A 22,545-nucleotide genomic window follows, 5' to 3' on the forward strand; every position below is an offset into this window, starting at 1 on the left:
AATGTAAGGTCCTCAATCTTAACAACAGTCCTCAATCTTAAGAAATGTTGGGCTATGCAACAAGACAATGACTCCAAAAACAAAGGTCGATTAAGTTTTGGAATGGCCAAGAAGGAGTCCTGACTTTAACCCTGCAGAGATGTCAGTTGATAAACTAGCAGATTCTTGCAGGGAAGAAAGGTCCAAAATTCCTCCTGGACATCATGCAAATCTTATTTGTAGCCACTGGAAGGTACAGGGGGTGATGTGCATCTAAGTCTATTAATTTAAAGCTTCACTTACATTTTCTAGCCTGCACTGTGCTGTTTACTCAATGTGCTCAATATTTACTATACTGGTGTACACCAGCAATACCTTCCAGCAGTGTCTTCTTGAATCTCAGTCTGTAGAAGATCAGTGTTAATCCTCCAATCAGCAAAAGAATCACACAGACACTCACAGTGATGATGATGATGATGATGATGATGAGAGAGGAACCTGGAGCAGAGAGACAGAAAGAACAGACCATCACCAACTTTATCACACACACACACACACACACACTTACTGGTAGGTATATCAGAGGTGGTCAGTGTTGCTGTTGATGAAGCTGATGGGTTCAGAGTAAATGTTGTTATTATTATTATTGCGACACAAAATGGGCTTTATCAAAAGTATTTGGAGATCTTGGTGTGGTTCTGTATGTGGTATCTTTATAAAATCAAGATCTAAATATCTCAATTACTGGAATTATGGATAGAGTGTGTTTTATTTATACCTTTTGAAGGTTTTTCAGGCTTTTTTGGTGTTTCTGGTGGTGGTGTTGTGGTCCTGTAGGTTGGAGATGTTGGTTTCCTGGTTGTGCTCAGTCTTGCTGATGGTGGTAGATTAGACGTAGTTGATTTCTTTGCTTCATTAAAAAAAATATATATAAATACAGTACATTAACTTCTTATTCCGTAGGTTCATTATTCAGATTTTACATAAGGGACTTGATAACTGAATAGCATTATTGGTGAAGTCCCACAGGGTTCTATTTTAGAGGCTTTTAAATACTGATACTGATAAAAATTTTGATGTTAAGGTAGTTTTGAGAGTGAAGAACTGAAGTGTTTCTGAATTTAGGGTTAAGAGAGTCAAAACACCTGATTTAGAGATTAGGATCTAATGTCCTGAAAATTATCTCTCTCTCTCTCTGTCTCTCTCTATCTGTGTCTCTCTCTCTCTGTCTCTCTCTCTCTCTCTCTTTGATCATACTTGTTAAGAAACACTGAGGTCATGTTGAGAAAGTTGACCAGAAGCCTAAACCCAGTGCTATTTCCTCTGTTCTCTGTGGTTCAGAGTTACTGAGAACTCCTCTCATTCTCACGCTCAGTGTGATGTGGAAAAGCTGTTCACTTTAGCTTCATACCAGTTTTATTACAACAGTTACTGTAACAGGAGTCTAATTATTCACCCATCATTTCTGACCAACTCAACAGCAATGAAGAAGAGTGACTGTGCTATTTTCATTATTGCAGGATTCTTTCTAATAATATATAAAACCAATACTAATTAAAACTTCACCAAGCTCTTAAAACTACTACTAAACTACTAAAACTACTAATAAAACTACACAGATACACAAGAGTTCTGATCTGTAGAAGAAGTTGAAGATTCTCACCAGAAACCTGCAGTTGAACCTCTGATAACATGGAATAATAACTGACTGGATTCCCTCCGATCCACAATCCACAGTAATAATGTCCTCCATCATCTTCTCTCACATCACTGATTCTCACACTGACAACTTTAGAGCTTCTGTCATCAGACATGGAGAATCTGACTCCCGGAGAATCTGTGGTGTTTACTGCAAAAAAACCTTCACCAGCTGCTTTGAAGAGGTACTTGTCATTTGTCTGAAACTCCTCTGGATAGGAAAAGCTGATGGAGACCATCTCACTCAGATAACCAGTCACAGTCTTTGACCCCGAACAGCATGGATCTGTCAAACACAATAACTGAACTTCAACAGAGTATCTCAGGCTCCACTCAGGACCTTCTGAAATCATTCATAAAAAATATTATTTCTGGGATTTCAGATTAGTTTCACCTGTTTTCACTGTCATGTTCACAGTGTGACTCCACCCTCCAGTCTCTCCACACTGATATGATCCAGCATCCTCTAAACTCAGGTTTCTGTAGAACACTCTTAGAACTCCAGGAGAGTATTGTAGAGAAACTCTGCCTTCATGAACCCATGAGTTCTGGTCAGATTTCACATACACACACGGGTTTGTTGAGTTTTTGCAGAAATATTCATCATGCCTTTTATGTTGTTGGATACTGCAGTAAATTACAACGCAACCTTTTTTGTAGCCAATCACATCAAAACAGACCCCCAGACCTGCCAATCAAACAGAAGACTCTGAGTTCCTCCAGATTCTCTCATTTCTACATTTCTGCACCTTAATCTACAGCACAGAATCGACATGCTTCATAAATTCATCATCAATAATTATATATAACTCAAATTTGAAGCAGAATAACTGACCTGAGATCAGGAAGAAGGTGAAGAGGAGGAAGATCTTCATCCTGAACTGAACTTCAGCTTCTCTGATGTTCACACAAAGTCCTGTTCAGTGTGTTTATCTTCTGTACGTTTGCTTTAATCCACTTTACAGTGAATTCTGCTGGTCTTTATGTGCCGTCTTTGGTTTGGTTGCTTCCTGTTTCTCAGGAAGAGTAGCTAAACAGAGCTCCTCCTATCAGCATCACTGACCACTTACCAAATTAAACACACTACACAGTATGAGATCATTTGTGTGATGAGATGAGCACTTTATTAGGACCATCAGTACATTTATTAATTTCTACAAGCATCTAATTATCATGCAGCTGAGTGTATAATATCATGCAGACATGGACCAGCAGCATCAGGCAATGTTTTGGTAAACTATCACAATGGGGGGAAACATGTGATCTCAGGGATTTTGAGCATGGCCTGATTGTTGGTGTCAGAAGTGTACTACATTATCACATTAGTCTGTAGAGTTTACTCATTATTAAGAAAACAGAGAAAACATCTAGTGAGTGGTAGTTCTTCAGATGGAAACAACATGTTTATTATAGAGGTCAAAAGGTCAATGGGTCAACCGAGAATGGTCAGACTAGGTGGAGCTGAAATAACAGGTACAGTAACTCAGATAACCACTCTGTAAAATTGTGATGAGCTGTGAAGCATCTCAGATTGAACACCTCCAACTATGAAAAGGGTGGGTTCCAACAGTAGAAGACCACATCTGTCAGCCAGGAACAGAAAGCTGAGGCAGCAGTGAGCACAGGCTCACCAACACCGAACAGTTAAGACGGGAGAAATCTGGTCTGGTCTGCCGAATTTGATTTCTGCTGAGGAACACAGATGATAGGGTCAGAATTTTGCTTCAACAGAATAAATTTATGCAGCCAACCTGCCTTCTGTCAACAGTCCAAGCTGATGGACGTGGTGTAATGGTGGAGGAATGTTTTCTTGGACCGTTAATATCAATCAATCATTGCTTTAATACCACATCCCATTTGAGCATTGATGGCCTTCTCGCTGAAGCCTATACATCTTTTGTGATATTTTTGCAGAGGCTCTGCTGTGCTCAGTGATTACACTTACCCTACTGCCTAAAAAAGATAATAATGCACAAATAATGCAGAGCACTTCATTATCCCAGAGAAATTTGACCCCAAACCTCTCAGTGCTGCACAATGAGAATAGATCGGTCATGTTAAGGAACTTGGTGGAGACTGCTAAAGTGTCCCATGACAATGCAGAGGCACTGGTCCAGAGTCTGGGTATTTGGCCCATCAGTGTTCCCTCACAGATTTAGTAGGTCCTAACTGTAGAGTAGTGGTTGTGGGTCAGCCCCGATCTCAATGTATCTTATGTGCAGACCCCCTTAGAGGATCTCGAGAGTCTTTCACTGAAAAGGTCATACAAAGATGATGTGTCAAACTGCTAGGCCTGGTGGACACTTCCTGGCAGACTGCATTATGCTTCATCACCAGGCTTTACAATAATTAAAACGCTTGAAAAACAAAGCCTCCTCCGCTGATACATGTTCCAAGCATCAGTATTCTCAGCCATTCACACCATGTGCAGTGGTCGTTTATCAGAATTCAGCACTTGTGTTGAAGGAAGCCACAATGCCAGTGTTTGACACTCCAAACATATGCAACCTTTTTGCTTCCTAAAGAAGCTGTAGTTTTCTATTTCTATTTGCATATATGTGGGAAAACCTGAATACTTACATACCATGCTTACATACTGACGACTGTTCTGTAGGGGTCTGATTACAGGTTTCTGATCACTGATTAATCTACTTATTTTACAGGCCACACAGCAGACTACTCATACTTCACAACCCTTCTTAATTTTCTCCTTTCTTTTCTCTCACCATTAGGCAGAGCTGCCCCCTGCTGGTTGCCCACTGCTGATGCGAGTCCATTTGTGGTTGGGTGTGGGTGCCTACCCTCTGGATCTGTCTTATCCCACTGTCAGAACCCTTCAGTTTTGCTGAACTCTTTCTTACCTCTGTTTTCCTCTACTTCCTCCCTTTTTCCCATGAATTGAGAAGCCCTGTTCTAGCTGTTCTGTCGCGGTACTGTCAGACTTGCTCTCCACAATCCTGCTGTGATGCTGTCCTGCTCTGGATCTTCATAGTAATTCATTCATGTTTAACTGCATAGCTATGAAAATGAATGTTTACCTGTTTAAACTTTTACATTCCTCTGACATGCTCATAATGTATGACTTGATGTCACATTCTCCACAGCTTTTAATTTATTATTGTTTTTTAAAAAGTGTTTCTTGTTGTTCGATTATTTCTTACACTATCCGATGTCCATCAGAGGAGGTCGGGTATACCTTTTGATTCTTGGTTCCTCTCAAGTTCTTTTTTTGATCTGAAGGAGTTTATTTCTCATTACTTTACTTGTTAAAAAGAGACTCGAGCCCAGATCTCGCTTGATTCGTTGTGAAAACTGATATAGAAAAAAAATATGAACTGAATTGAATTGAGTTGATTATATAAAAGACAAACAAAACAAACTATACTTTCAGTCTCTGTGAACTACTGGTTTATTGTCCATACAAAATCATTTAAAAGCAAGCTTTTTCATAAAAAAACAGATATATAAAAATACAAAAATAAATACATACAAAAAAAAAAAGATTCCCAATTCCCAGAACAATAATTAAAAATAATAAAGCACTTATATAATTTTTGAATAAATGTATAAAATGACACAGCATATTAACCACGGTTAACTCAACACTGTTAGTGTGAAAATGTAACAGTACCTCTCTTGACCCTGTTTATACCTGGTTACTTCATCCATCTTAAATATCAGGATTATCAGCACTAACCTGTGCTGCACTGTTTTCTGTTTGATCTACAACAACATAAAATGCACATTCTGTTTGCACTATTCTATTTGGAGTTGGGGTTCAAACTCTGGTAGACTGAATCTGATTGGTTGGTGTTGTGGTGTAGGCTCTGGTAGACTGAATCTGATTGGTTGGTGTTGTGATGTAGGCTCTGGTAGACTGGACTCATGCTGATGTTCTTCCTTGTCCCAGGTGGATCATTTTTTTATAATCATCGTCATTCTGAAATCACAGCAACACAGAAAGTCTCCATTATCCAATCTTTGAGGACCTTAAAGGTTCTATTAATCACATTGCAACACACACTGCTAATCACACAGCTATACACACTTGCTACTACCCAGTAATTAAAGCCAACTGGTTCTGACTGTGACTGGTTTGCTTAAAGGCTGATGTCAGGTTGCTCATATGCCAAAATCCTCAAGCTCCTCAGCCCCTCTTGTGATGAAGGGGACCCTGCTCCATTCTTTGGTTTGATGTGAATCCTGAATCTGCCTCTTGGTCAGTCCCCTTATAAAGGTTTTAAGGCTTAAAATCTTGATTGAAATGAGCATGTACAAGTAGTAAGTATTAATAGGAGTAGGTCTAGTACTAGCAGTAGTAGTAATAGTACTGCTAATACTTGTACTGTAGTGATAGTTAAAGTAGTAGTTGTAGTAGCAGACGCAGCAGTAGTACTTAAAGTGCCAGGAGTAATACTAGTACGCTTAAAGTATTAGCAGCCGCAGTAGTATTAATAGTAGTAGTTGCAGAAATACTAATAGTAGTAAGAGTAGTAAAAGTAGTATTAGTAGTAGTAGTAAAGGTGTTACTACATGTAATAACATTTACAGTGGTAGAGTAATAGCAGTTGTAGCAGCCTGTTCTCGCTCTATGACTGTTCTTTTAGGGTGTGTTTATATTTGTTGGCTTTGGTTTAATTAAAATGGACCCTGGTGTGATTGCTCTGTTAGTGTGGTTTGTAAATGTAAACGTTGTCTTTTGAAACTAACAGAGACCCTTTTCTGTGCTTTAACTTCTATTTAACTCCTTAGTTTACTTTTTAGTAGGACTGTGTCCCAAACCACACACTACCACACTACTACACTGTGTTTCAACACTAGCCCCCATTAGAACTGCATTCATTAGTGTAGTCGGCTCAGTTAAAACGGTGTGAGTTGGATTTTACAGCTTGAACGTACCTCATTCTGTGAATAATTTAGCATGTGTACTTCATCAGAATCATGTTTTAATACTGATATCAGGAGCACATGAATTGATAAGACAGGTTTAAGGAATCTTCACCTTATCCCCTTTTTTCCCTTTTGGGTTGATTGTTAATTAGTCAGTATGAACACAAAGCAGACCAGGACTAAAACCTAACAGTGTATATTTTGTTGCTTGGTCCGGACCAAGAGACACCCTTAGTGTTCCTGTGGTCTTGTACTTCACCAGACCCGTTCACTTACTGAGTTATTAGTTGCAGATCTTTCACTGATGTGGGCGGGGTCTGCAGAAAGAGAGAAAACCACACTTATAAAAATGGTGTATGGATTCAGGTCTGACTGCAGTGATTAAAAAAGTGTGGGAGCTGTTACAGGACTCCTACTGTAGAACACCAATCACATAGTTACAGGTGTGTTAACTGATCTAGGAAAACGAGATCAACATATTCAGTGTGTGTGTGTGTGTGTGTGTGTGTGTGTGTGTGTGGTAGTAGTAGTAGTACTTTCTGTCTTGGTGCATCTCAGTCTGTAGAAGATCAGTGTTAGTCCTCCAATCAGCAGCAGAACCACACAGACACTCACAGTGATTATGATGAGAGAGGAACCTGGAGCTGAGAGACAGAAAGAACAGACCATCACCAACTTTATCACACACACACACACACACACACACACTTACTGATAGGTATATCAGACATGGTCACGGTTGTTGCTGTTGATGAAGCTGATGGTGTTCAGAGAACATTTATTAGAATTTATAAGAAATGAAGAGACACAAAATGGGCTTCATCAAAAGTCTTTGGTGATGTTGGTGTGGTTCTGTATGTGGTATCTTTATAAAATCAAGATCTGAAAATCTTAATTACTGGAATTTATACCTGTGGAAGGTTTCTCAGGAGTTTTTGGTGTTACTGGTGGTGGTGATGTGGTCCTGTAGGTTGGAGATGTTGGTTTCCTGGTTGTGCTCAGTCTTGCTGATGGTGGTAGATTAGACGTAGTTGATTTCTTCGCTTCATTAAAAAAGGAATGAATAAATACAGAACATTAACTTCTTATTCCGTAGGTTCATTATTCAGATTTTACATGAATTACTTTATAACAGTAGTATTATTGGTGGAGTCCCACGGGGTTCTATTTTAGAGGCTATGATACTGCTGAAAATTGTGATGTTAAGGTAGTTTAGAGAGTGAAGAACTGAAGTGTTTCTGAATTTAGGGTTAAGAGAGTCAAAACACCTTTCGCTGATTTGGAGTTTAGGATCTAATGTCCTGAAAATTCTCTTTCTCTCTCTCTTTCTCTCTATTTGATCATACGTGTTTAGAAACACTGAGGTCATGTTGAGAAAGTTGACCAGAAGCCTAAACCCAGTGCTATTTCCTCTGTTCTCTGTGGTTCAGAGTTACTGAGAACTCCTCTCATTCTCACGCTCAGTGTGATGTGGAAAAGCTGTTCACTTTAGCTTCATACAAGTTTTATTATAACAGTTACTGTAACGGGAGTTTAATTATTCACCCATCATTTCTGACCAACTCAATAGCAATGAAGAAGAGTGACTGTGCCATTTCAAATTATTGCATGATTGTTTCTAATAATATATGAAACTAATACTAATTAAAACTTTACCAAGCTCTTAAAACTACTACTAAACTACTAAAACTACTAATAAAACTACACAGATACACAAGAGCTTTGATCTGTAGAAGAAGTTAAAGATTCTCACCAGAAACCTGCAGCTGAACCTCTGATAACATGGAGAAATAACTGACTGGATTCCCTCCGATCCACAATCCACAGTAATAATGTCCTCCATCATCTTCACTCACATTACTGATTCTCACACTGACAACTTTAGGGCTTCTGTCATCAGACATGGAGAATCTGACTCCCGGAGAATCTGTGGTGTTTACTGCAAAAAAAGCTTCACCAGATGCTTTGAAGAGGTACTTGTCATTTGTCTGAAACTCCTCTGGATAGGAAAAGCTGATGGAGACCATCTCACTCAGATAACCAGTCACAGTCTTTGACCCCGAACAGCATGGATCTGTCAATCAAACACAATAACTGAACTTCAACAGAATATCTCAGACTCCACTCAGGACCTTCTGAAATCATTCATAAAAAATATTATTTCTGGGATTTCAGATCAGTTTCACCTGTTTTCACTGTCAGGTTCACAGTGTGATTCCACCCTCCAGTCTCTCCACACTGATATAATCCAGAATCCTCTAAACTCAGGTTTCTGTAGAACACTTTTAGAACTCCAGGAGAGTGTTGTAGAGAAACTCTGCCTTCATTAACCCATTGGTCAGATTTCACATACACACACTGGTTTGTTGAGTCTTTGCAGAAATATTCATCATGCCCTTTATGTTGTTGGAAACTGCAGTAAATTACAACGCTACCTCTTTCGTAGCCAATCACATCAAAACAGACCCCCAGACCTGCCAATCAAACAGAAGACTCTGAGTTCCTCCAGATTCTCTCATTTCTACATTTCTGCACCTTAATCTACAGCACAGAATCGACATGCTTCATAAATTCATCATCAATAATCATATAAAACTCAAATTGAGGCAGAATAACTGACCTGAGATCAGGAAGAAGGTGAAGATGAGGAAGATCTTCATCCTGAACTGAACTTCAGCTTCTCTGATGTTCACACAAAGTCCAGTTCAGTGTGTTTATCTTCTGTACATTTGCTTTAATCCTCTTTACAGTGAATTCTGCTGGTCTTTATGTGCCGTCTTCTGTGTGTGTCTCTATTACTGTCTGGTTTGGTTGCTTCATGTTTCTCAGGAAGAGTAGCTAAACAGAGCTCCTCCCATTAGCATCACTGACCACTTACCAAATTAAACACACTACACAGTATGAGATCATTTGTGTGATGAGATGAGCACTTTATTAGGACCATCAGTACATTTATTAATTTCTACAAGCATCTAATTATCATGCAGCTGAGTGAATAATATCATGCAGACATGGACCAGCAGCATCAGGCAATGTTTTGGTAAACTATCACAATGGGAGAAACCTGTGATCTCAGGGATTTTGAGCATGGCCTGATTGTTGGTGTCAGAAGTGCACTACATTATCAGATTAGTCTCTAATGTTTACTCATGATTAAGAAAACAGAGAAAACATCCAGTGAGTGGTAGTTCTTCAGACGGAAACACCATGTTGATTAGAGGGGTCAAGAGGTTAAAGTTTCAACTGAGAATGGTCAGACTGGTTGGAGCTGAAATAACAGGTACAGTAACTCAGATAACCACTCTGTAAAATTGTGATGAGCTGAGAAGCATCTCAGATTGAACACCTCCAACTTTGAGAAGGGTGGGTTCCAACAGTAGAAGACCACTTCTGTCAGCCAGGAACAGAAAGCTGAGGCAGCAGTGAGCACAGGCTCACCAACACTGGACAGTTAAGACGGGAGAAATCTGGTCTGGTCTGCCGAATCTTGATTTCTGCTGAGGAACACAGATGATCGGGTCAGAATTTTGCTTCAACAGAATAAATTTATGCAGCCAACCTGCCTTCTGTCAACAGTCCAAGCTGATGGACGTGGTGTAATGGTGGAGGAATGTTTTCTTGGACCGTTAATATCCATCAATCATTGCTTTAATACCACATCCTATTTGAGCATTGATGGCCTTCTCGCTGAAGCCTATACATCTTTTGTGATATTTTTGCAGAGGCTCTGCTGTGCTCAGTGATTACTGCTGCCATTGAGCTGCTGGAGGGTGGTCCTTACCCTACTGCCTAAAAAAGATAATAATGCACAAATAATGCAGAGCACTTCATTATCCCAGAGAAATTTGACTCCAAACCTCTCAGTGCTGACCAATGAGAATAGATCGGTCATGTTAAGGAACTTGGAGGAGACTGCTGAAGTGCCCTTTGACAATGCAGAGGCACTGGTACAGAGTCTGGGTATTTGGCCCATCAGTGTTCCTTCACAGATGAAGTAGGCCCTAACTGTAGAGCAGTGGTTGTGGGTCAGCCCCAATCTCAATGTATCTTATGTTCAGAGCCCCTTAGAGGATCTCGAGAGTCTTTCACTGAAAAGGTCATACAAAGATGATATGTCAAACTGCTAGGCCTGGTGGACACTTCCTGGCAGCCACATTTCAGCCTTGCCAGAGAGTCTGATCTTGCACTGTCTGCACTCTACAAATCATCATTTACCAAGTCAGCTGAGAATTTACAATGGAAAATAATCACCAGACAGTTAATTTCACAAGTATGGCTAAAAACCTTCAAAACCTTATATTTTATATATTTTAAAAACCTTATATTATATATACACAACTGCATTTAGATCAGGCTAAGATCCAGGCTGACTGAATTATGCTTCATCACCAGGCTTTACAATAATTAAAACTCTTGAAAAACAAAGCCTCCTCCGCTGATACATGTACCAAGCATCAGTATTCTCAGCCATTCACACCATGTGCAGTGGTCGTTTATCAGAATTCAGCACTTGTGTTGAAGGAAGCCACAAAGCCCATGTTTGACACTTCAACCATATGCAACCTTTTTGCTTCCTAAAGAAGATGTAGTTTTCTATTTGCATATATGTGGGAAAACCTGAATACTTACATACCATGCTTACATACTGACGACTGTTCTGTAGGGGTCTGATTACAGGTTTCTGATCACTGATTAATCTACTTATTTTACAGGCCACACAGCAGACTACTCATACTTCACCAACCCTTCGTAATTTTCTCCTTTCTTTCCTCTCACCATTATGCAGAGCAGCCCCCTGCTGATTGCTCGCTGCTGATGCGAGTCCATTTGTGGTTGGGTGTGGGTGCCTACCCTCTGGATCTGTCTTATCCCACTGTCAGAACCCTTCAGTTTTGCTGAACTCTCTTACCTTCGTTTTCCTCTACTTTCTCTCTTTTTCACATTTATTGAGAAGCCCTGTTCTAGCTGTTCTGTCTTAGTACTGTCAGACTTGCTCTCCACAATCCTGCTGTGATGCTGTCCTGCTCTGGATCTTCATATTAATTCATTCATATTTAACTGCATAGCTATGAAAATGAATGTTTACCTGCATAAACTTTTACATTCCTCTGACATGCTCATAATTTATGACTTGATGTCACATTCTCCACAGCTTTTAATTTATTATTGTTTTTTAAAAAATGTTTCTTGTTTTCGATTATTTCTTGCACTATCCGGTGTCAATCAGAGGAGGTCGGGTATATCTTTTGAGTCTTGGTTCCTCTCAAGTTCTTTTTTTGATCTGAAGGAGTTTTTATTTCTCATTACTTTCCTTGTTAAAAAGAGACTCGAGCCCGGATCTCGCTGCTTCGTGACAAGATTTGTTGTGAAAACTGAAATAGAAAAAAAATATGAACTGAATTGAATTGACTTGATTATATTAAAGACAAACAAAACAAACTATACTTTCAGTCTCAGTGAACTATTGGTTTATTGTCCTTACAAAATCATTTAAAAGCAAGCTTTTACATAAAAAACAGATACATAAAAATACAAAAATAAATACATATAAAAAGATGTAAAAAAAAAAAAAAAGACTCCCATACCCAGAACAATAATTAAAAATAATAAAGCACTTATATAATTTTTGAATAAATGTATAAAATGACACAGCATATTAACCACGGTTAACTCAACACTGTTAGTGTGAAAATGTAACAGTACATCTCTTGACCCTGTTTATACCTGGTTACTTCATCCATCTTAAATATCAGGATTATCAGCACTAACCTGTGCTGCACTGTTTTCTGTCTGATCTACAACAACGTAAAATGCACATTCTGTTTGCACTATTCTATGTGGAGTTGGGGTTTAGACTCTGGTACACTGAAAAAACAAACTTGTAAGATTTACTTGATAAAATCCTCGTAACAATTTGCACTAACATTCTTTAAGTAAATCTTACTGCTGTAATATTAAGTATATTTTACTTGTAAAAATCAAGTAAAATGTACATACCACTAAACTTTACATCTTTAAATATATTAAGTAAAGGTTACTTAATTATATTGAAGGTAAAAGTTATATGTACTTTAATTAATTATGTACAGTCCATTTAGTTTTTCTTCTTAGACCAAAATATAATTACATCAAAATATTAAGTAAATGTGTCATGAAATATATACATAAATTGTATGTTTTTTTCTGTTCTACATTTCCAATTACTTGGTTTTACAAATTTCTATTACTCACTATTTTTACATAAATGTTGCAATGATTTTTTTATTACACTTTACCAAATGTCGTCTAAATATACTTTTACCCTGAAAAAAAAAAACCCATGAACATGAAACATTTCAACAGTTTATTCGTCAACATTCTAAAAACATCTAAAAATGTTCACATGACATACAAATTATTTCAAAGTGCATTTACTAAAACCTGAAACAACCTCATAGGACCAACATTTAAAGCAACTGCAGAATAAAAAAAATTTTTTTTAATTATTATAAACTTTAAATTATTTTAAACAAGAGAAATGAAGAAAAATAAAATCTTGTTCAATTATGCAACAGCAACATGACAATAATAATAATAATAAAAAAAAAACGTTACCCAATTTAGAATGGCAATTTTACTGTATTGAAAAATGCAAGTAAAACTGTCTGCTGTTCCAATGCATTATTATTAGTATAGACACAAAATATATATGAAAAATATATACAAAAAAAAAGTCACATAACATAACACCAACAGAAGATAAGGGCTTTAACCTGACAGAGATAGAAAATACTGACATTCTAGCAGCGTTTTTGGAATTATCAACATTAACAATGCTCATCTAAATCAGCACCACTCCCAACACTATGTTCTTGCACAAGGATTATACAGTATATAATGCTGTAGAGTACTTTAACTTAAATTGGGTCGAAACATTTGTTGGCTTGTCAGTAAATATCATCTTGGATATTTAACAAATCTTCTACACCCAACAAATTTGGTGCCATTCATTTATAAAACTTAAATGGAACTGGCATTTGAAACTGCAATTACAACGTTCAAACTCACACTCTGAACTAGTGTACTAATGCATTAAAACATTTATGATTTACATTTTTTCCAATGTTTTTATACTTCAGTGTTTGAGAAGAGAAACAGATTTGTTTTTACAGTTGTGGAGATAGAAACCTGTGTGTTGTCATGTATATAACAATAGCAATGTTAATATCCACAATGACCAGGTACTCTACATGGCTTTCAACAAGTTTTAAGTAAAAGTTTGAAGAAAAGAAAAAAAAAAAAGTTCTCTTGGGACAAAAAACACCCCAGATGTAATAGTTCCATCTGGAATTAAATGTATTGATGAAATATTTTAGAAGAAAACACTTGGTCACCTATGACAATAGCAATGCCTCATAAACCAGCATTTCACAGCAATCAACCTTGAGAGACCTTTGTCTTGTTCCCATCTCCACCACTCTTGATGCCTCAGTGGAGTTCACCTTCAATAGTTCTCAATAAAGACTAAACTGTTACCCATTAAACTGTAATAAATGTTAGTAAAAGGAAAAACATGGGGTACCTCTGAAGAGTTCTGCCCTACTATTTGGAAAGAGCGGAGAGGCATGACTTGACAAGCAAACTCTGGGAGATGGGCAATGTCCCACAACTTGGAACTTGGACACATGAATGCAAACAGACAGCCCAAAAATATCGATAAACATTTCAAAGGTTTAATGTCTGTGTCTGGACAGTGGATGTTCCATGTAGAGACAAACGGCTGTTCATGAAGGGAAGGTCCAGAGTAGCGATCAGCCTTGACAAGTTGTTGTTAGTCATTTGTAGGATGCAAAACAGTCAAATGGAGTGTGACAGCAGTAAGATGTAAAGTGCATGCCACTGCAGTAGTATCTAAGATAGCAGCTTAGACTTTAATGCTTGTACCTTTGGGGACAGTTTGATCGCATCCAGTTCGAGGAAAAGCTTCTGGAAGACCTCAAAAGTGTATCGTAGCGTTGGAGGGTATGCCAGATTGAGAGCATAAATCAGTCCCATGAGCAGCGCGCAAGCTTTAGCAGTGTTGCGACATCCCGGCAAAATCTCTGTGCCATCAAGATGGATGGAAACGTCCACTGGATCCTCGCCATCAGCACCACGGGTGACCAAGATCTTGAAGATGTGTTCAGTGACATCACTGTGATTGTCCTCCTGCACAGAATTTACAATAACACAAAAATGTATTGAAAAACAAGTAGAATTGTTAAAATGTAACTAATTTGATAAATACAAACAAATTATGTGACACTTGATTGAACCATTCTAAGTTACAGAAACATGGGAGCACAATCAGCTCGTTCTAAGCTAACAAAAATAGAACAGTTTTTATTTACAATACTATGTATTATACACTGAATAAAACATTATTAAAATCATCATCATCATCATCATCATCATCTCTCTCTCAAACCTGTCAGGGGAGCTGGTGCCTATCCCAGCATTCAGGGCAAAAGGCAGAATATGCCCTGGACAGACATTATGATCATTGGATACTATTTATTATACACAATTTAATTAACAAAAGGTTTAAAGGTTGGCCATTTTCATAACCCCCAAAAGGGGGACATCTCACCGCCAAAGTGTATGTAAGGGGGTGTCTCTGTTAAACCAATTAAATCAAAACATTTTCTGTTGACACGTGATCCAATGACACGCATATGATGAGTCTGCAATGGCATAAATGCTGAGTCACTGTGATAAACGCTTCTCAGGAGCCAGCGCAGCTTTTATCCAGCTCGGTCCAAAACGCGTAACGTTACCAATAGGCGTCCATCCAGGTGTTACGCTGCTGAAAAAACGGTGTGTGACCACCCTAAATAAACCTCTAAGTTACAAAAAGACTCATTTTGGTTCCCTGTTTGCATAATAAAGTGAAGGCAGCTCTTCCTGGCTGCTCTGACCTTCCCTCCACACCAAGAGCGGGTCGGCATCAGCACTGAGGCTCACAGCACAGCAATTAGCAAACGTGCTCTGATGTACCAAAATAATATGGTCATTAAACAATGAGCTCAAAATAATCTACACCTGCTGAACAGCGGAATTACTCATGTTAACCTGAGGAAATGAGCCTAACTATGATGAACTGGCACATGGCTGAACTTTAGCTAGCTGCGTTAGCTATGGTGTTAACAAACACTTTCTCTCTCTTGACTCTAGTTTTGACTTTGCTTCGCCTAATTCCCCACTCAAACTACTGAATGCCACACAGACTCATTTTCTATCTCTAGATAAGATAAGCAAGAGCTTCCCTCCCTCCAGACTCGGCCATAACTTGCAGCAGCGGCTCCTCCGGGGCATCAGGTCTGAACACAGCGCCAATCAAGGCTCGTTCAGCGCGCATGCGCGTAGTTAACGCAGCGCACTGTTTTGTGTTAAATTTTACTCAGTATTTTTAGGTTTATGTACTGTGACAAAAACACATATAAATACAACTGAGGTCTTTCAATAACATTTATTCACACCACACACTTAATTTATTACATGAACAAATTGTGTATATGTTTACATTCTTACTTAAAAAATAATAGTTATCACATCATTTTAATATTACAGTGTAGATTGTATGAGCATTAATTAAATATATTTTACTACACCAAAAAGTTTGTTTTTTCAGTGTAGACTGAATCTGATTGGTTGGTGTTGTGGTGTAGGCTCTGGTAGACTGAATCTGATTGGTTGGTGTTGTGGTGTAGGCTCTGGTAGACTGAATCTGATTGGTTGGTGTTGTGGTGTAGGCTCTGGTAGACTGAATCTGATTGGTTGGTGTTGTGGTGTAGGCTCTGGTAGACTGGACTCAGGCTGATGTTCTTCCTTGTCCCAGGTGGATCATTTTCATAATCATTGTCATTCTGAAATCATAGCAACACAGAAAGTCTCCATTATCCAATCTTTGAGGACCTTAAAGGTTCTATTAATCACATTGCAACACACACTGCTAATCACACTGCTATACACACTTGCTACTACCCAGTAATTAAAGCCAACTGGTTCTGACTGTGACTGGTATGCTTAAAGGTTGATTTCAGGTTGTTCAAATGCCAAAATCCTCAAGCTCCTCAGCCCTTCTTGTGATGAAGGGGACCCTGCTCCATTCTTTGGTTTGTTGTGAATCCTGAATCTGCCTCTTGGTCAGTCCCCTTATAAAGGTTTTAAGGCTTAAAATCTTGATTGAAATGAGCATGTACAAGGAGTAAGTGTTAATAGGAGTAGGTCTAGTACTAGCAGCAGTAGTAATAGTACTGCTAGTAGTTGTACTATAGTGATAGTTAAAGTAGTAGTTGTAGTAGCAGACGCAGCAATAGTACTTAAAGTACCAGGAGTAATACTAGTACTCTTAAAGTATTAGCAGCCGCAGTAGTATTAATAGTAGTAGTAGCAGAAATACTAATAGTAGTAAGAGTAGTAAACGTAGTAATAGTATTAGTATTAGTAATAGTAGTAGTAATGGTGTTACTACATGTAATATTTACAGTGGTAGAGTAATAGCAGTTGTAGCAGCCTGTTCTTGCTCTATGACTGTTCTTTTAGGGTGTGTTTATACTTGTTAGCTTTGGTTTAATTAAAATGGACCCTGGTGCGATTGCTCTGTTAGTGTGGTTTGTAAATGTAAACGCTGTCTTTTGAAACTAACAGAGACCCTTTTCTGTGCTTTAACTTCTGTTTAACTCTTTAGTTTACTTTTTAGTAGGGCTGTGTCCCAAACCACACACTACCACACTGTGTTTCAACACTAGCCCCCATTAGAACTGCATTCATTAGTGTAGTCGGCTCAGTTAAAAACGGTGTGAGTTGGATTTTACAGCTTGAACGTACCTCATTCTGTGAATAATTTAGCATGTGTACTTCATCAGAATCATGGTTTAATACTGATATCAGGATCACGTGAATTGATAAGACAGGTTTAAGGAATCTTCACCTTATCCCCTTTTTTCCCATTTGGGTTGATTGTTAATTAGTCAGTATGAACACAAAGCAGACCAGGACTAAAACCTAAAAGTGTATATTTTGTTACTTGGTCCGGACCAAGAGACACCCTTAGTGTTCCTGTGGTCTTCTACTTCACCAGCTCCGTTCACTTACTGAGTTATTAGTTGCAGATCTTTCACTGATGTGGGCGGGGTCTGCATAAAGAGAGAAAACCTCACTTATAGAAATGGTGTCTGGATTCAGGTCTGACTGCAGTGATTAAAAAAGTGTGGGAGCTGTTACAGGACTCCTACTGTAGAACACCAATCACATAGTTACAGGTGTGTTAACTGATCTAGGAAAACGAGATCAACATATTCAGTGTGTGTGTGTGTGTGTGTGTGTGTGTGGTAGTAGTACTTTCTGTCTTGGTGCATCTCAGTCTGTAGAAGATCAGGGTTAGTCCTCCAATCAGAAGCAGAACCACACAGACACTCACAGTGATGATGATGACAGAGGAACCTGGAGCTGAGAGACAGAAAGAACAGACTATCACCAACTTTATCACACACACACACACACACACACACACACACACACACACACACACACACACACACACTGATAGGTATATCAGACATGGTCACGGTTGTTGCTGTTGATGAAGCTGATGGTGTTCAGAGAACATTTATTAGCATTTATAAGAAATGAAAAGGCACAAAATGGGCTTCATCAAAAGTCTTTGGTGATGTTAGCGTGGTTCTGTATGTGGTATCTTTATAAAATCAAGATCTGAAAATCTTAATTACTGGAATTTATACCTGTTATATGTTTCTCAGGAGTTTTTGGTGTTACTGGTGGTGGTGATGTGGTCCTGTAGGTTGGAGATGTTGGTTTCCAGGTTGTGTTCCGTCTTGCTGATGGTGGTAGATTAGAAGTAGTTGATTTCTTTGCTTCATTAAAAAAGGAATTAATAAATACAGAACATTAACTTCTTATTCCGTAGGTTCATTATTCAGATTTTACATGAATTACTTTATAACAGTAGTATTATTGGTGGAGTCCCACAGGGTTCTATTTTAGAGGCTATGATACTGCTGAAAATTGTGATGTTAAGGTAGTTTAGAGAGTGAAGAACTGAAGTGTTTCTGAATTTAGGGTTAAGAGAGTCAAAACACCTTTCGCTGATTTGGAGTTTAGGATCTAATGTCCTGAAAATTCTCTTTCTCTGTCTCTCTCTTTCTCTATTTGATCATACGTGTTTAGAAACACTGAGGTCATGTTGAGAAAGTTGACCAGAAGCCTAAACCCAGTGCTATTTTCTCTGTGGTTCAGAGTTACGGAGAACTCCTCTCATTCTCACACTCAGTGTGATGTGGAAAAGCTGTTCACTTTAGCTTCATACCAGTTTTATTACAACAGTTACTGTAACAGGAGTTTAATTATTCACCCATCATTTCTGACCAACTCAATAGCAATGAAGAAGAGTGACTGTGCTATTTTCATTATTGCATGATTCTTTCTAATAATATATAAAACTAATACTAATTAAAACTTCACCAAGCTCTTAAAACTACTACTAAACTACTAAAACTACACAGATACACAAGAGCTCTGATCTGTAGAAGAAGTTGAAGATTCTCACCAGAAACCTGCAGCTGAACCTCTGATAATATGAAGTAATAACTGACTGGATTCCCTCCGATCCACAATCCACAGTAATAATGTCCTCCATCATCTTCTCTCACATCACTGATTCTCACACTGACAACTTTAGAGCTTCTGTCATCAGACATGGAGAATCTGACTCCCGGAGAATCTGTGGTGTTTACTGCAAAAAAAGCTTCACCAGATGCTTTGAAGAGGTACTTGTCATTTGTCTGAAACTCCTCTGGATAGGAAAAGCTGATGGAGACCATCTCACTCAGATAACCAGTCACAGTCTTTGACCTCGAACAGCATGGATCTGTCAATCAAACACAATAACTGAACTTCAACAGAGTATCTCAGGCTCCACTCAGGACCTTCTGAAATCATTCATAAAAAAATATTATTTCTGGGATTTCAGATTTGTTTCACCTGTTTTTACTCTCAGTTTCACAGTGTGACTCCACCCTCCAGTCTCTCCACACTGATATGATCCAGCATTCTCTAAACTCAGGTTTCTGTAGAACACTCTTAGAACTCCAGGAGAGTGTTGTAGAGAAACTCTGCCTTCATGAACCCATGAGTTCTGGTCAGATTTCACATACACACACGGGTTTGTTGAGTCTTTGCAGAAATATTCATCATGCCCTTTATGTTGTTGGAAACTGCAGTGAATTATAACGCTACCTCTTTTGTAGCCAATCACATCAAAACAGACCCCCAGACCTGCCAATCAAACAGAAGACTCTGAGTTCCTCCAGAGTCTCTCATTTCGACATTTCTGCACTTTAATCTACAGCACAGAATCTTCATGCTTCATAAATTCATCATCAATAATTATATATAACTCAAATTGAGGCAGAATAACTGACCTGAGATCAGGAAGAAGGTGAAGAGGAGGAAGATCTTCATCCTGAACTGAACTTCAGCTTCTCTGATGTTCATGCAAACTCCATTGCAGTGTGTTTATCTTCTGTACATTTGCTTTAATCCTCTTTACAGTGAATTCTGCTGGTCTTTATGTGCGTCTCTATTACTGTCTGGTTTGGTTGCTTCCTGTTTCTTAGGAAGAGTCAAAGTAGCTTAACAGAGCTCCTCCCATCAGCATCACTGACCACTTACCAAATTAAACTCATTACACAGTATGAGATCATTTGTTTGATGAGATATTTAGTTCATACACTCATTGAGCACTTTATTAGGACCATCAGTACTCTTTTTAATTTCTACAAGTATCTAATTATCATGCAGCTGAGTGTATAATATCATGCAGACATGGACCAGCAGCATCAGGCAATGTTTAGGTTATTATCACAATGGAGGAAACCTATGATCTCTGAGCTGTTATTTTGAGCATGGCCTGATTGTTGGTGTCAGAAGTGCACTACATTATCACATTAGTCTCTAGAGTTTACTCATAATTAAGATAACATAGAAAACATCCAGTGAGTGGTAGTTCTTCAGACGGAAACACCATGTTGATGAGAGAGGTCAAGAAGTCAGTGGGTCAACTGAAAATGGTCAGACTAAGTGCAGCTGAAAGAAAGGGTGCTGTAAGGGCTGGCTCCAGGACTAGGCCATTTCCGTCCACCAAAAAGAGCCAGCGGGTGCCATTCAAGCCCAAAGTCCAACACCTGGGCAAAGGGCTTTATAAGGGGAGAGACCCAGACACACATTGCTGTGTCACTGTCTCTAGTTTGGGCCACAAAGATAACAGCCAGTAAGGATTGTTTTTGTGCTCCTCTCAGCTTTTACTTTTCTTGAAACTTGAGCCTGTTCCTCCAAAGCTTTCTATATATATATATATATTTTTTTTGTTTGTTTGTTTTTTTCTCTGGAGGAAAGCAGTATGCTCCCCTGGTGTTTTTTCCCTTCTTTTTCCAGCCATTTCCCCCTGCCAGTAATGGTGGTTATTTTTTGTTCCTCAAGTTTTGTTGGAGCTTTTGCCGGCACCCACTTAGTATGGCCACTACTGTAGATAAGCGTTACAGTTCAAATCCTATTTCAGAGTTTTAGTTTTTTTCCCCCCATTTGGCCCAGTCTGCTGAGTCATTATTGCTTTGCATTTAGGTCCTATTAAGCATAGTGCTTACCTAGTGAGGAGGTGGTGTTGTGACTCAGGGCTTTAATCACTGAGCCAGAGCCTTAGATAAAAAAAAGCCATTGATTGAGATAATTAATTATGAGACAACTTTGAGACATTTGTGCCAGGTTGCATCTCTGTAATGAAGGTGCAGTATAGTGACCAAATCTACTGAAGGTCAGTGGTGGTTTCTCTGCCCTCCTTTAAGTGGAAAGGAGGATCAGGCAGGGCTGCTAATTATCGAGAATAGAGTATGCCTTAAAGTTTAAGCCCATGCCTTTCTGTTTTAGAATGGAACTTGGTGGTCCTAATAGCAGAATATATGGATGTCAAGATTTTAACAAACATCATCCTGTTACAGTGTGGTGTGGGGTCTGGACTCAAGTGCAGTTCATTTATTTATTTAAATGATACTACCCTTTTTTGGGGGTGTTATTTTATGGTGCATGTAACAGATGGGGTTTTAAAAGAATGTTCAATTGAATGTTTTAAGCGTTGTGGCGAGACTCAAACTCCCAATCTTGGAAATGGGAGCCCAGTGTGTTTCTACTGCACCACCACAGCTGTGAAGTAGTAGTGTAAAAACTGTTTAAAAATTATATAGAAAAAAGGGTGGGAAAACAAACAAAGGAAACACCAGGAGTGGTATGTATTCAAACAAAGGACAATCGAAACCCTTTTTCAACTCAAACTGTTTTCTTTTTCTAGTTTTCCTTTTTGCCACTGATTACAGCAAACTCTTTCTTTTCAGCTGTTCACAACTTAAACTCTTTCTTTCTAACTTTAGCTTTTCTTCACTGTTTACAACTTAGAACCACTTTTACCATTCACTCCTCTACAAAGGTGTGACATGGAATTGTGTTTGGCTGGGTGTATTTATACCGTGCCACACAGGTGGGTCTGGTCAGCGTTGATTACCACTTGGGCTTCTGGGGCTTGGAGTTCTTTGCTCCATCTCAACCAGCTTTCCGACTGTGCTGGCCAGGCCCCCTGCTGGTGGCTGACTGTACATGCTGCCTGCTTACACATCCAGGCAGGAGTTTAGAGTAATTTCTTCAGCAAAGGTGAACTAGGCATAAAGCATGGGGCTACCTGTGGGGGATTGGATATTAGAGAAAAACAACATTGCCAAGAGGCTAAATTGGTCCTGCAGGTGCTTATGAAATACATTAATCAATAATCAGCAATAATACAAACACTTATGTATGGGTGTAAAGAGAGGTTTAATATGAAAATAGTAGTTGTACAGCAATTATATGTATTACAATATAACACACCAGTGGAGCTGTGTTGAACATCTCCAAACC

The 22,545-nt window shown here is 38.7% G+C and overlaps 3 protein-coding genes across 3 annotated transcripts; all 3 read right to left on the reverse strand.

Annotated features, from left to right (window-relative positions):
- Window positions 1-1,017: 1,017 nt before the first annotated feature.
- LOC140535584 (polymeric immunoglobulin receptor-like) lies at window positions 1,018-2,552 on the reverse strand. The gene is made up of 4 exons (XM_072656980.1): window positions 2,513-2,552; window positions 2,072-2,365; window positions 1,643-1,963; window positions 1,018-1,040 (listed from the first exon to the last, which is right to left on the reverse strand). Exons 1-4 carry the CDS (start codon window positions 2,550-2,552, stop codon window positions 1,018-1,020), a joined length of 678 nt encoding a protein of 225 aa, XP_072513081.1.
- Window positions 2,553-8,306: 5,754 nt separating this feature from the next.
- LOC140535585 (polymeric immunoglobulin receptor-like) lies at window positions 8,307-9,239 on the reverse strand. The gene is made up of 3 exons (XM_072656982.1): window positions 9,188-9,239; window positions 8,754-9,041; window positions 8,307-8,641 (listed from the first exon to the last, which is right to left on the reverse strand). Exons 1-3 carry the CDS (start codon window positions 9,225-9,227, stop codon window positions 8,307-8,309), a joined length of 663 nt encoding a protein of 220 aa, XP_072513083.1. The 5' UTR covers window positions 9,228-9,239.
- Window positions 9,240-18,003: 8,764 nt separating this feature from the next.
- On the reverse strand, window positions 18,004-20,100 carry LOC140535586 (polymeric immunoglobulin receptor-like). The gene is made up of 4 exons (XM_072656983.1): window positions 20,028-20,100; window positions 19,588-19,881; window positions 19,200-19,474; window positions 18,004-18,036 (listed from the first exon to the last, which is right to left on the reverse strand). Exons 1-4 carry the CDS (start codon window positions 20,098-20,100, stop codon window positions 18,004-18,006), a joined length of 675 nt encoding a protein of 224 aa, XP_072513084.1.
- Between the last annotated feature and the right edge of the window lie 2,445 nt (window positions 20,101-22,545).

This window comes from Salminus brasiliensis, chromosome 15, assembly GCF_030463535.1.
Source record: "Salminus brasiliensis chromosome 15, fSalBra1.hap2, whole genome shotgun sequence".
Classification (NCBI taxonomy): domain Eukaryota; kingdom Metazoa; phylum Chordata; class Actinopteri; order Characiformes; family Bryconidae; genus Salminus; species Salminus brasiliensis.